The 13632-nt window shown below is 36.4% G+C and overlaps 2 protein-coding genes across 2 annotated transcripts; one reads left to right on the forward strand and one right to left on the reverse strand.

The window, feature by feature from the left end:
• The first annotated feature begins 1664 nt into the window (after window positions 1–1664).
• Window positions 1665–3464, forward strand: LOC121788476. The gene is made up of 3 exons (XM_042187141.1): window positions 1665–2248; window positions 2698–2883; window positions 2967–3464. The coding sequence occupies exons 1-3, from the start codon at window positions 1754–1756 to the stop codon at window positions 3246–3248; spliced, it is 963 nt and encodes a 320-aa protein (XP_042043075.1). The 5' UTR covers window positions 1665–1753; the 3' UTR covers window positions 3249–3464.
• A 9538-nt stretch (window positions 3465–13002) lies between these two features.
• On the reverse strand, window positions 13003–13347 carry LOC121788477 (protein RALF-like 34). The gene has a single exon (XM_042187142.1). It carries the CDS (start codon window positions 13345–13347, stop codon window positions 13003–13005), a length of 345 nt encoding a protein of 114 aa, XP_042043076.1.
• Window positions 13348–13632: the final 285 nt, after the last annotated feature.

Consider the following 13632-nt stretch of genomic DNA (forward strand, 5'->3'; position numbering starts at 1 on the left):
AAAATATTTTTAGATTAATTTATTATGAAAGGGTATAATGGTAAATTTAGTTGAAAACAAATGAAAACTAACTTCTCCCCTCCCATTCTTCTTCCCTTACGTCTCCACCTTCTGCTCATCTCCTCCTCCACTCTTTTCCGACCCTTCTCGCTGCATCTCCACCTCAAATCACGCAACGCTCCTCCTCACCCCGTCACCAGCTCCTTCCTCGCCGGAGACGCCGCCGGAGGTGGAATCCCTAGCTCGCCGTCCGACGCCTCGAGCAGATAGCCTAGATCGGCCGCGATTCGCCGGAATCCGACACCAATTCGACGATTCCTTCCTCAACCTCTCCGGATTCCCGCAATCCGACGCTGATTCGACGATTCTTTCCTCAGCCGCTCCGGATCCGTGACTGAAGTGGGAGAGAGTGATTTCCTCCTCGAAACTCTTCATGAACGAGTCGAGGTCGTGGATGGAAGTGCAGAGATCGGAATCCTCGTCGATTTCGGTCCAACAGATCCTCCCCAGCCGCTCCACCTCCGGCGAGTCAATCTCCTCCGACTCCGTCTCCGTTTCTGTTATGGAATTATCAATTAAGCTATTGCATAGTTGTATACTATGATGCTTAGAGAAGATTAAGTCAAATAGTTGTTATTTTTTAATTACAATAATTGTTTTTGAGTTGTTGACAATATATACAAGCTTTTGACAAGCTGTTGACATTTGATATACAAGCTGATACATTTTACTATAAGTTGTTGACATTTGATATATAAGCCGGTGACACTATGCCAACTATGGTGCATATCGTGTCAACGGCACATACATGTCATGTCAACTACACATACAAGCCATGTCAATTACACGTACAACCATGTCAACTGCACATAGAAACCATGTCAACAACAATTATAAGTCATGTCAACTAGACATATAAGCCATGTCAACAATCCGACACATTAAAACACGAAATGACACTTATACCCCCGTGTTGACATAATGTGATAGCTGTTGACATTTAGTTAATCTTGTGGATTAATGGCTGATATTGCATCTCATTTCTCAATTTAGCTACATAATCTCAACCTAGCAGCACCCCATATCTATATGCATATGGCTCTCTGTTCAGTTCGTTGAGTTTTAGAATATGCGTGAGGGAGTATAAAAAGTTAAAAATGGTGATTTATCCCAACAGATATGCGCGGCGAAGACTCAGAAAGAACGCAGTATTGCCAACTCAAACGCAGCTGTCACAAACCAAACATTCATAATCACTTATTGCCATTTTTTCTTGTCGGTGATATTCTACTAATTAATCTAGTTTTCGTGTCAAAACAAATGCTTCCTATTAAATACAAATTTGTTAACTTCCTATTGAAATAACTCATGGTCAACACAAACACTAATTACTCTATATTAATTTATTCATTTAAGAATTTGGAGAGGCAGTTTAAACAAGAGATCATGTATTTGAAGTTAAAAATAAATAAATAAAAACTTAAAATATGTAGGACATCAATAACTCTTTCCTTTCAAGCCAATTAGCAAATTAATATCCATCAAAATTCAGAGATAATCCTAATTAAAACTGAAATTGAATAATTGCTGACAGCCAATTTTTAAAAATATAAAAAATATTCCAAAAAGTAAAATTTATTTCGATTAATATGAGTAGAAGAAGCAGAGAAAATCCGCTCTAGTCTTTTTCTTGAGTATCAGAATCAGAAGTCTCCGAATTTTCACACACTCTTCACCCTCAGAAAAACACACAATGCACGCGAAGACGGATTCGGAGGTGACGAGTCTGGCGCCGTCGTCGCCGGACAACCGTCCGCCGGTGTACTACGTGCAGAGTCCGTCGCGCGACTCGCACGACGGGGAGAAGACGACGACGTCGTTCCACTCGACGCCGGTGCTGGGGAGCCCCATGGGGTCTCCGCCGCGATCGCACTCCTCCGTCGGCCACCACTCCAGGGAGTCGTCCACCAGCCGCTTCTCTGGATCGCTCAAGCCGGGATCGAGGAAGGTATCGCCGAACGACGTCGGATCTGGGGCCAGGGGACCTCGCAAGGGCGGACAGGCGAATTGGAAGGACTGTGATGTGATTGAAGAAGAAGGATTGCTAGAAGATGAGGAGTCTCGGAAAGGTCTGCCGCGTAGATGCTATTTCCTTGCTTTTGTTGTCGGATTTTTTGTGCTGTTTTCGTTTTTCGCCTTGATTTTGTGGGGAGCTAGCAAACCGCAGAAGCCTAAGATCACGATGAAGGTGAGTTTCTCATTTCACTTCGCTTTTACTGATTTTTAATTGGTTGATTCTGAGCTCAGAATTAAGTGGAATTGAGAAACAAAGCTTGTTAGCTCTGTGGTTAGGATTTGATTACTTATTCTGGAAAATTTTTTTTGTTCATTGTGATTTGTATGGAACAATTTGTATAGTGTTTATGTTTTGGGGTGGTAGCAATGTAATTTGTTAGAATTTGAATTGCGTTGATGATGATGGATATGCACAAATGTGAATTTGTTGTGGAGCTGAGAAACAGAGCTAACAAGCTCTGTTATTAGGGTTTGGTTACTTATTGTGATGAAATTGTATTGAATTGTGATTTGTGTGAATCAATTTGCTTGGGGTTTATGATATTTGGGGGCGATGGCATTGTAATGTGATAGAATTCAGCTATTGAATTGAGTTAATGACACTTTACTGTTATCAATCAGAGCATTACATTTGAGAGATTCATGGTTCAAGCTGGATCGGATTCAACTGGGGTATCGACAGACATGATCTCTGTTAACTCGACAGTGAAGCTCACCTACCGTAACACAGGCACATTTTTCGGAGTTCACATCACCTCAACTCCGGTTGCTCTCACCTACTCGCAGCTCACCATTGGCTCTGGCACCGTAAGTCACTACTCTGTAAAACTCTTCTGAGAAATGACTCTGAGTGCCATTGAATGATTTTGGTTCGTGGCATTGCATTGCAGGTGAAGAAGTTCTACCAGTCACGGAAGAGCCAGAGGCACGTGGTTGTGACAGTCTTAGGTGACAAGATCCCGTTGTATGGTAGTGGAGCTAGTTTGAGCACCTCAACTGGGATCACCACGCTCCCTGTGCCGCTCAAACTGGAGTTCACAGTTCGGTCGAGGGCTTCTGTTCTGGGTAAACTGGTGAGGCCGAAATTCTACAAGAAGATCGAATGCCCCATCATTTACGATGTGAAGAAGCTCAACGTGCCCATCTCCCTCAAGAATTGCACTTACAGTTAAGGGGAGGGGAGGGGAGAGGAGAGGAGAGGATTGATTGAGGTAATTTCATAGCACAGCTATATGTGCTGCAGAAAGAGGGCTATCTTCTTTGAAATTTTCAGATATTTATTAATACATGGGCTTAGTTAAATAAGAACGCTATCAATTATTCATGTGTCTGTTTATATTTTACAGAAGCCATTGTGTGGCTTATTAATTTAATTTATTTTTGGTACACATTGAATTTTGATGAATCTTCAGTTTTGGCATAAAGGAAGTGTATGAACTTTTATAAAAGCAGCATTACCCATTATCAGCAATTCAAAACTGGTTGCTCACTTTAGTTTTCCTTTTTATAGTAGTATTTTTATTTAAATAGGTGCGTTCGATATATTCATGGTTGCGATGATCGACGAAATCATATGTTAGGTTTTTCGCTTTTCTGTTATTTTTTGTATAGATTCAGAGAAACTTCTCATGATGTTTTCCATATATCTGAAATCAATTGTATTAGCCATAAATCTTTTTCGAAGAATTCGAACATATGCTGCTTGCACACAACATGCTATAATCTAGTTGTGCCCGAAATGATAGAACGAACTACGTTTTTTTCTTGTTGAATTTGAAGATGTTTAGATCGTATAATTCAATTGTTCTTTCAAATCTAATAAAATTTGTTTTTCTCCATTTTCACATTGTTCATGATTCTTTTGTGAATTTTGGTTATTAAATAAATATGGAGTGTTAAACAATAATGACTCGGTTGTCTATTGTTCTAATTAAATTAATTGTAGCATTTGGTTTCTTAAATTGTGTTCGGATATGTAGATTAACTTAAGAATAGTAATAAATTTACATCAATTCATTACTTCTAATTGATTTTAAATGAATTAGTATTTTACATCCTTATCCTTTTACACCTATAATTTTTATCCTAGAGGAAGGTTGTTAGTGGTACTCCACTAGAACCATTACTGGTTTCAACTTATGCAAATTATTACTACATTCATTCAACATAATTTTTACGATACTGATTAAACTACACAAAACATGTAGTAAGGACGATCGAATGATCTACTTAATATATATTGCCGAGATTTATAATCAATTTGTTAAATACATTCTCTAATTATCTTTGTATTGTGAGTCGTATGTATCACTTCTATGCAAATTTCAAAATCTAAAGTTGAATTCGGATCATTGTTTAGTTCATTTGCGAACAATGTTTTGTGTTCATCATGAAATCCGTCCGAATATGTGTTCAAAATATTATTAATGTTAGCCATGATCATTACTCAAGTTCCTTCTATCTCTAACGATATATCATGATTCATGAGTTCAGTTATATTGTCGTACATGGCACTGCAATATATAAAGTACAGTAATTCAGAGTAGCAATGACATATTAGAAAGAAAAATCGAAAGAATGGAAAATATAAAAAATTCAGCTATGGTAAATGCCATATGACAGCTATACAAATCATGCATATGACCCATTTCTAGGCCCACAGCCACTCTCACTCCATTGCAACTCTTTCAAGTCCAACCCATTTTTTCGGTGGCTTTTGAGAGAATTTTTACTTTTAAATTTTTTATTTCTATTTTTAATTGATACCACTAGTTTTTATATACTTTTAATTTTTCTGAAAATAGATTTTCACCCTATTAGGCATAAAAATCATTTTATTTGACTTATGGACATAGCTGAGCCAATTTATTTGAAATTAATCTTCTGCTAATGACATCCACTAATTTGTCAATAATGATGAATTGATTGTGAGATAACTAAGGGCTTCACCACCAAAGTGTATCTTCGGAGAGAACTTTGCACCAACCGTTTGTCCCAAAAGACACAGATTAGACATCGTAGGTAGGGGTGGCAAATCGTGCGTGTTGTGTCGTTATCGTGTCGACACGATAACGACACGACGCGATAACAACAAACACGAACATGACCCGTTAAGAAAACTCCAGACACGAACACGACCCGCTACCCTCAGACACGAACACGACACGAACCAATTAACGACACGAACCACTTCGGGTCAACACGACACGATAACAACACATATATGATACGACACAATAACGACACTTTAATAATACGACCTGATAACACAATAGGATAAAAAACTTAAAATCTAAGTACGCTGTCTCATCGTACACGTTCACCCTACACGTTAGAAAAGAAACATGCAGAGCTGAGTACTTGATATACTCAGTGAGCATAAGGCCCAAAATAAGTTCCATTTAATTTGTCAGCCCTGAGTGAACACGGGGTTTTTATTTAAAAAGGCTCGAGTCACTAAATTCCTTTCATTTCATAAAATTGATTGCGCAATCACATAAACATAGATACCATATCTGAACGTATGTGAACCGGGAATGTGGCCACATTCCACGACGGTCACTGGACCGGCCAACTCGAAAGCTAGCTCACGGTCCCCATATGTGTACACTAGTTCGAGTAGGGTTTGCGGCCTTATTGGGACCCGAATTCGATTTAACATGTTTGGCATATCCAAGCAGATAGGTAATCGTAAAACAAAATATGGCGTGACAAACATATTTAAAACATATTCACATTTTCATACAAAATCACGTTTTGAAAAGAATGCCCACCTGGTTTGCTTAATCTCTCAATTGAACGTCCCTCGGCTTGGTCTCACTTGACGTGCGACGACGCCCCTTTATAACAATAAGTATACTTAAATTAGACTTAAGAAACTATTTATATAGCGTGCATGCATTCCTAAGCGTGTGATCATTTTCATTTTCTTTTTCCTAAATCCATAAAATCCTTAAGTATTAATTACAACAAGCAATTTAATTTATTTGGGAATTTGCCGAATTATTCGAGCATCAGTTAAATTCCGGAAATTTTACCTTTAAATGCCGTGAAAATAAACAACGACTACCCATAATTTAATTGGCAAAACATTAGGAAAGCCTATCGACCAAATTAGACTTTTAGTCATGCTTGTATCTTTTATTTGGTGGTCCGTTCTATGATTTAATTTATCATTAGTCCATTCTCAAATTTAATTCTCTTGGATTAAATATAAGATGGGATTAAATTTGTAAGGTCCAGTTTAATTCATTGTTGGCTAAATTCTACAATGACCAACATATGTTATGGTACAAGAATTAGAAGTCAAAGATCCAAGGGTTAATATTAGTGGCCCAAAAGAATTAAAATTGATGGTCCAAAGGAAATTAAAACCGGGCCCAAATTAATTATTTTCAGCCTGCCACCATCTCCGACGAATCGACGCCAACGTGCATCGATCTCTCGCCCTTTCCTCTTCGGAACAGAAAGGCAGGGCCTAATCGTGCAGATGCGGCAGCGCTCCTCTTCCTCTCGCGGCGGAGTCACCGATGGGAAGAAGGCGTCGCCTTTTCCACTCCATGGCGTCGCTCCTCGATTAACCACCGTCGACCGCAGCAGCGTGTACACCTCCCTCGCCGTCGCCGGTTGTTGTACCGTGGAGCCCGTACGGCTGCCGCCGCGATGGTTCGTCGGAGCAGCCCTTCGGCTTCAAAGATAAGTCTTCGATTTTACCCCACTAGACGATTATGATTGGTATTCCTAGTTTTTTGGAGAGTCGAGCATGTGGCAGATTTACAAATGAACTTATGCTTAGAGTTATAAGTTAATTTGTCGTTTGTAGGGGATGATTCGACATTATTTGGAGGAAGCTTGTGTAAATATGAGGTTTCTTCCTTATGTTATGTGTATTTGCTAACTACTAATTTCGATGAATAAGCAGTGGCATGCTGCCTTTAAATTCTAGTGTCTCTACATTGATGAACTTGTTGGTTAAATGCATTACTTGTAGTTTCAAGCTACTAACTTATGTTTCCAGGCATGCTGCCCTTTTGAACACTCTATAGTGAAGGTTGATAATGCTCTTGAAATCTAACATGTGGTGATTCCTAGTATAAGGTGTGACTATAATGACATGGTTCATGTTTGAGTTGGAGAGAAAACGGTGGAGGTTACCTTCTTTGCACTACTCTGATTCCTCCTTCTAGTCTCATTCTCTCTCACTCTTTAACTCACTAATTTGCAATGATATGTGGTGGTGAGGGAGGCAAGGCCTAGGGGATACAACATATATATATATATATTATATATATATATATATATATATATATGGCATGTGTAACTGAAAGCCTGCAAGGCTGATTGTGTGTGCAGGGAAAGGGGTCCCTAGTTGATTATATGTTGGCTGTTCTCCTGCAATAGTACAGGGCGCGTACCCCTGTGAAAATAAATGCAATTGTATCCTCATTTGTTACCCTACTGCAGTGGCCTCAGTTTCTCTGTCTCTTGCAGCGTTCTCACGAGTTTTTATGCGATTTTGCAGGTGTAACAGCTCTGCAATGTGGTTAACTGAAACCCTGCAGCTGAAACTCTGCAGAGCTGTTGTGGCTGTGGCTTTTTCCTTGGCTCGTAGCAGCTGGACATGGGCTGGGGAGTGCTGGCTGCCCCTTTTGGTAAGTCTTTCCTACTTCTCCCAAAAAAGCTCTGCTGCCCCTTTCCTCTTCCTATGGAACATGTATTCTTTTGATCTTGTTTGCTAGTTTTTATACTTAGATTGCTTTAATTGATGTGGTCTTGTATTGTAGACCTTGGAGAGGAATAGCCTATCTCGCGGCTTGAAAACTTGAAAATTCTCGGTCCAACGCCCGCTCCGGACACGGGTCGTGAAGTGTGGCTTGGCTCGAAGGAGAGGCCCACGTTTTTCCTATTTGTATACCCTCACTTGTAAACATAGTTACTTAGGTATATGTAATAGATTTTGTTAGAACCAAAACCTTAACTCTTAGTTTTTTTTCTTGTGTAATCTAAGTTATTTTCTTTATACTATTTCTTGTGTAAGCTAAGACATAGCTTGTAGTACTACCACGTTCGGAATAAACGAACGCAAACTCATTCTTACTCGAACCTTGCTTGTTCCCTTTATTTCTGGATCTATGTTAGCCATTATTCGTGCAAAAACCTAACATATGAATCGTATATTTCCTCGAAATTAAGGTAATTAGGGAAAGGCATTCGCTTCATAGTTTTAAATTATTTTATAACGTTAAGGCAATTAAGTCGTAGTCATTACAGCAGCTTAATAAAAAAATAATCTGAAATGTTGACAAACCCACTTTTGCAAAGAAAGAACCACAACCTAATCAAAGATAATCGAAATGTCGACCAATTAACTTTTGCAAAGAAGGAACTGCAACTTAATCAAAGATAATCATAAATGTCGACAAACCCTAAAGAACCACAAATGTATACCAAACATAATCAAAGATAATTCACACTACCATATGTTCAACGATCAGATGTAACTCATGTCCAGGGGTGTTGGGGTACAGGTTTGTAAGCCTCCATCTATAAATTCAAAACCATAAACAAAATCATGAAATATCATTTAAAATTATACACACTAACAAATCAAATTTTACCTTCTCCTTCCTCGATAATAAGACCTTCAAATTATCACCGATGGCAATTTGTTTTTCTTTTTGGATTTGCAACCGACAACAACACGACTTTGGATTCAATCACTTTCCTCACGAGATACAACCGAATTTCCTTGATTGTGGGATAACCAAGGATTTCACCACCAAAGTGTATCTCCGGACAGAACTTTGCACCAACCGGTTATCCAAAAATCCATAGGTCAGACATTGTAGTAGTGGGAATTTCTGTCAATTTCTTCAGAGGATTGGATCACCAACTGTTATATTAAAATCTAGAAAAGGTTAAGGACATAATACTATTAAAAATTAAATAATCTTAAAGAACATATAAAAAGCTAAATACTTATTATGTGGTATTGACTTGATCACAACGATGAGATAATATAAGTACATTGTTGCACTTAATCCAACACCGAGTCCATGCATTATGTACGAGTATTCAACAAATTCTTCTATTGCCAATCGAGAGTAAGGCATATTGTAATATCAACAATAAGTTTTTATATCTTGGTTCATCATCGAGTGATATTCAAACATCTAACAGTATATTATGTTAATATGTATTGGAAATGAAACATCTTAAATGTAAATAATGATTACCTTATTAAACTCCTTCGTTTGAAAAACAGACTCACTAATGGTTGGATCGCCAGCTGGATAACCACTATATTTAACAAGCTTCGTATTTGTGTTGAAGATCCCATGAACGTGGAATCTCTACTCAAGTTGGGATATTTGGGATCCCGGTGTCCAGTGGGGCCAAGAATATGCGAACTGTCCGCTAAAAGGTTTTTGGCTTATGCAGAAGTTTGATAATAGATCATTCTCATATATGTCACAATCAAAATCTAATCGCCTCAAGCATGTACAGAACGAGATGGGGTTGATTGACCCCACCATCTACCTCGGAGTGCTGCCAAAAAGCTCATTTCACGAGAAGAGGGGAATGACGTGGAAATGAAAAGCCAATGTAGAGAAGAGAAAGGGAGGTTGTGGGTAGAAAATGGCTAGAGAGAGTCAATGTTGTATCTCTAATGTTGTTACAATCTCTAATTATATTGTCTTTCTTTAACATAATTATAGCTACATTTTTATATTTTGGTATTTTTACATGTTTGTTGAAATATAATAGAAAAGAAATTAGAAAAAGGTACAAAATATTTGGATGTGCAACAACCTTTAGTTCGAGGCAATTCTGCTGGCGATTGTGAAGTCCAATCAGCACCTAATGCATATCAATCTCTTCGTCTTTGAAAAAGCTTCGCGTGGGTATCTCACACGCCTTAATCGGAGTTCGGTAGAAGGATTTATGGTTGTTATACAAACACTGGGTCATTGTGGTCCGTAACTTCCACCGAACGGGTGACTTCCACAAAGCGTGAGAAAAAAAGCAACTTTCACCCGGACGGGTCAAACTCGGCTGGCCATTTCCAATCTTATTTGTGGATAACACGAGTTTTAATGAAAAATTAATAAAATAAGAAAGAGAATTTGAAAAAGTATATAAAAGTATAAGAGACGAGAAAAAATAGGTAAAGTATGAGAAAAAAACTTTCTGTTTTTAAAAATGAGATTATTTTTTGTAAAAATCTCAAAAAGAAAAAATGAGACTATTTTTTTGGACTGATGGAGTATAATTTTTAAAATAGAAATCCATCACATCACTTAATCTACTTTATTACTATCCTATGTTATAATATTAAAAAATCATTAACAACACTTTCTTAAATCCCGTGCAAAAAAAGAAATCACTCACATGTGACGGGACATAGGGAGTATGAGAAGTTTTCCATTCGTGAGCATTGGTTATACCCTTCGTCCTAATTTAAAGAGCCATTTTGGGATATCCACAATTTAAAGAACCATTTGCTTGCTTCCACTTTTTGTATTCCGACCACACATTCCACTAACTTTTTCATATTGATACTAAAACTAAGTCTCATATTCTAACTACTTTTTTTATTCACTTTTTTCATAAAGTCAAATAATTTTTTAGAATTCACAACGAATCAAAATAAATATTTAAATGATGAATAGAGGAATAATTTGATTCCCCTCTTTGTAGTGTTTATTACTCACTCTATTAGTAGTCCCATTTCTTTTCGGTCTGTCTGTGAAATTTGAAGGAACTTAGATGTTGTCCAATTTTAATAGTATATGAGTATTTGAGATTGATCGTTTACCAAAGACTAATTGTGATGAATTGGCTGATATGGGATGCCAAATACCACCCAATAATTGATGCGGGGAAATAAGACATTTAAATTGTCAATAAGTAATCAATTTATATCATCGTTGTAAATTGTTATTTTTAAGATCAGAATTTTGGATATGGCATAGAAATTGGAAGCTTGATAATCGCAGTTCATCTCGAACAAATATGGAGTATCTCTTTATAGTTTACTTACAAAATATTGAATTTATTAAAGTAAAATCATAAACTCCGTAGATAAAATTTCTTGTAAATAAAAAATGACAGAAAAAAACAAATTTATTAATATTAAAAATTTTAATGTATCCATAAAATCAATTTATATGACCGTACCTAATACTACTATATAACTATTCATCAGAATTCGGTACTAGTGTCCTTAATTAATTTTTTACAAAATTTATTAAACTATTATAACGATTAAATTACTAAGAAATATAGTTTGATACTCACCATCATTATTATCTAACTAATTTATGTTTTGAGAAATTATTAAACAACTAGTTTGATAATTCCATCAGTAAGTAATACTACCTTCATTCACTATTAGAAGTCCCGATTTATCATTTTAGTTCGTATGTTATTAGGAATCTCAATTCATTTTTACTATAAATAGTAAGTAGACTTTATATTTCCCTAACTCATTCCCTTTACATTTTATTTTAAAAATAATATTTATAAAATGAGTCCTACATTCTACTATCCTTTTTTATCCATTTTTTTATATTTATGACGAACTCGAATGAAACTCCTAATCACGGACGAAGAAAATAACAAATGTTTTGTGGCCCATTTCTAGGTCCACAACCACTCTCACTCGCTTGCAATGTCATTCTCTCAAGTCCAGCCCATTTTTTCACGAGTGCTTCTTTTTTTTAGAATTTTTAATTGAAACTACTCTCTTGATAATTTTTTAAATAGATTGTCACTCTATTATATCATCTTCAATAGTATTGCAAAACCTAAAATGCAAAACTAATCCTATTATAGGTTTTTGAAAAAAAAATACATATTTTTATGTTTGCACTAAAATTATACCAATAACATTTTTCAGATTTTGAATTATTGCATTCAAGCCCAAATCAATTCATATTTATCAAAATAGAAGAAGGGAAGGAAAAGAAATTAAAATAACAGAGATATAAAAACTTGCAGAAAGAAGGTAGCGGCGTGGAGAAGAAGAAAATGTGACTAAATTTATTCTATTAATATGTGATTAGTTGTTAAATAGTGGGCTGACCCATATTAGTTTATATTAATAATTATACTATTATTAAATATAATTGGAAAAAATTGATCTATTATTTTACTAAACAAAGTGACGCTATTTTTGTATCCAAATACAGTGCATAATCCAATATTTATTAACTCACGGTACGTATAAATATGTGGATACAATTGTTTTATTAGTTAATAAATATTACTATTATACTTATTATTTAATTTAATTTAAGTTATTGACAATTTGTCATGGATTAGTGTGTAATTTAAATAAAATACTATGTATTATTGAAAAATATAAAAAGTTAGTGGTTGAGAAACATTTTTTTGGATTTTAGTTTAGTGTAAATGTAGAGTAAAATCAATACATAGTTTGACATTTACATTAAAATAAATTTAAATTTAGTTTAATTATTGGAAATGCTGTCAGGCTTAAAAAATCATTTTATATAGATGTATGGAGAGATCTGAACCAACATATTTGAAATTAATCTATGCTAATAACATCCACTAATCTGTCAATAATTATGACTAGATTTGATACACCAAGAAAAAGCCTCTCAACTTTATTCCAGAATCAACCACTCAAATTTATCCTACCAACTTTAACAACTAATCTACTAATCATTGATCCTAATTCGTTTCAATTTTTTTTTATTTCTGAATATCATCGCCAGTAACAAAATCACACTTCAACTTCAACTGCAACATTCATTCCCATTCTCGACAATATAAAAATAATAAATGCAAACAAACACTCAGATCTAGAAAAATGAAAAGCAAACGAAAGCAAGCACTAATTGAACAATTCATCGCAAAAATGAAAAAAAAAATTGAGGATCGAATGCAGTGAGTAGCTCATCTCCTGCATCTGGTGATGGCGGAGCAGCCTCTGGTGTAGGGATGGACGGGGCCGCGGGCTCTGAAGCAGTTGTGAGTGTAGTAGGATCTGCCCGACCGCGGCGGGCAGGGCACTCGATTCGCCGATAGCGCGCCATAGGAAATGTAGTACCTCTTCGCGTGCCAGTACAGAGATCTACGCTCTCCGGTTTCTTCTTCCTCCACCTCGAACTCCAACGGCGTTTCCAGCTGAAATTCTAGGGTTTCGTTCCTCAATTGGAGGCCGCCGTCCTCCTCCACCATTGCGGAGGACAGAGTGAAGAGCAGAGCAAGGATTGGAATTAAGAGTAGCTTTGATTCCATCGCAATGTGTGTGTGGAATCAGTGGTAGTGGTAATGGTGAAGAGAGAGAGAGATTGAGAATGAAATGGGGAGAGGAGTCACATGGAAGAAGTAAATAATGCGCCGACGGTATCTGCTGTACTTGGTTTTTTCCTTGATTACCGCTTTTTCTGTCCTTTTTTTTTTTAAGTTTTGGGAGTTTAATTAATTCAATATGAATTAAAATTTTGAAAGATTAAATCATGTTAAATTTTTTGATCAAAATGATCGAATTTATGGGCCGAAAAAATGTTGTTGAAATCTATT

This window comes from Salvia splendens, unplaced genomic scaffold, assembly GCF_004379255.2.
Source record: "Salvia splendens isolate huo1 unplaced genomic scaffold, SspV2 ctg1054, whole genome shotgun sequence".
NCBI lineage: Eukaryota > Viridiplantae > Streptophyta > Magnoliopsida > Lamiales > Lamiaceae > Salvia > Salvia splendens.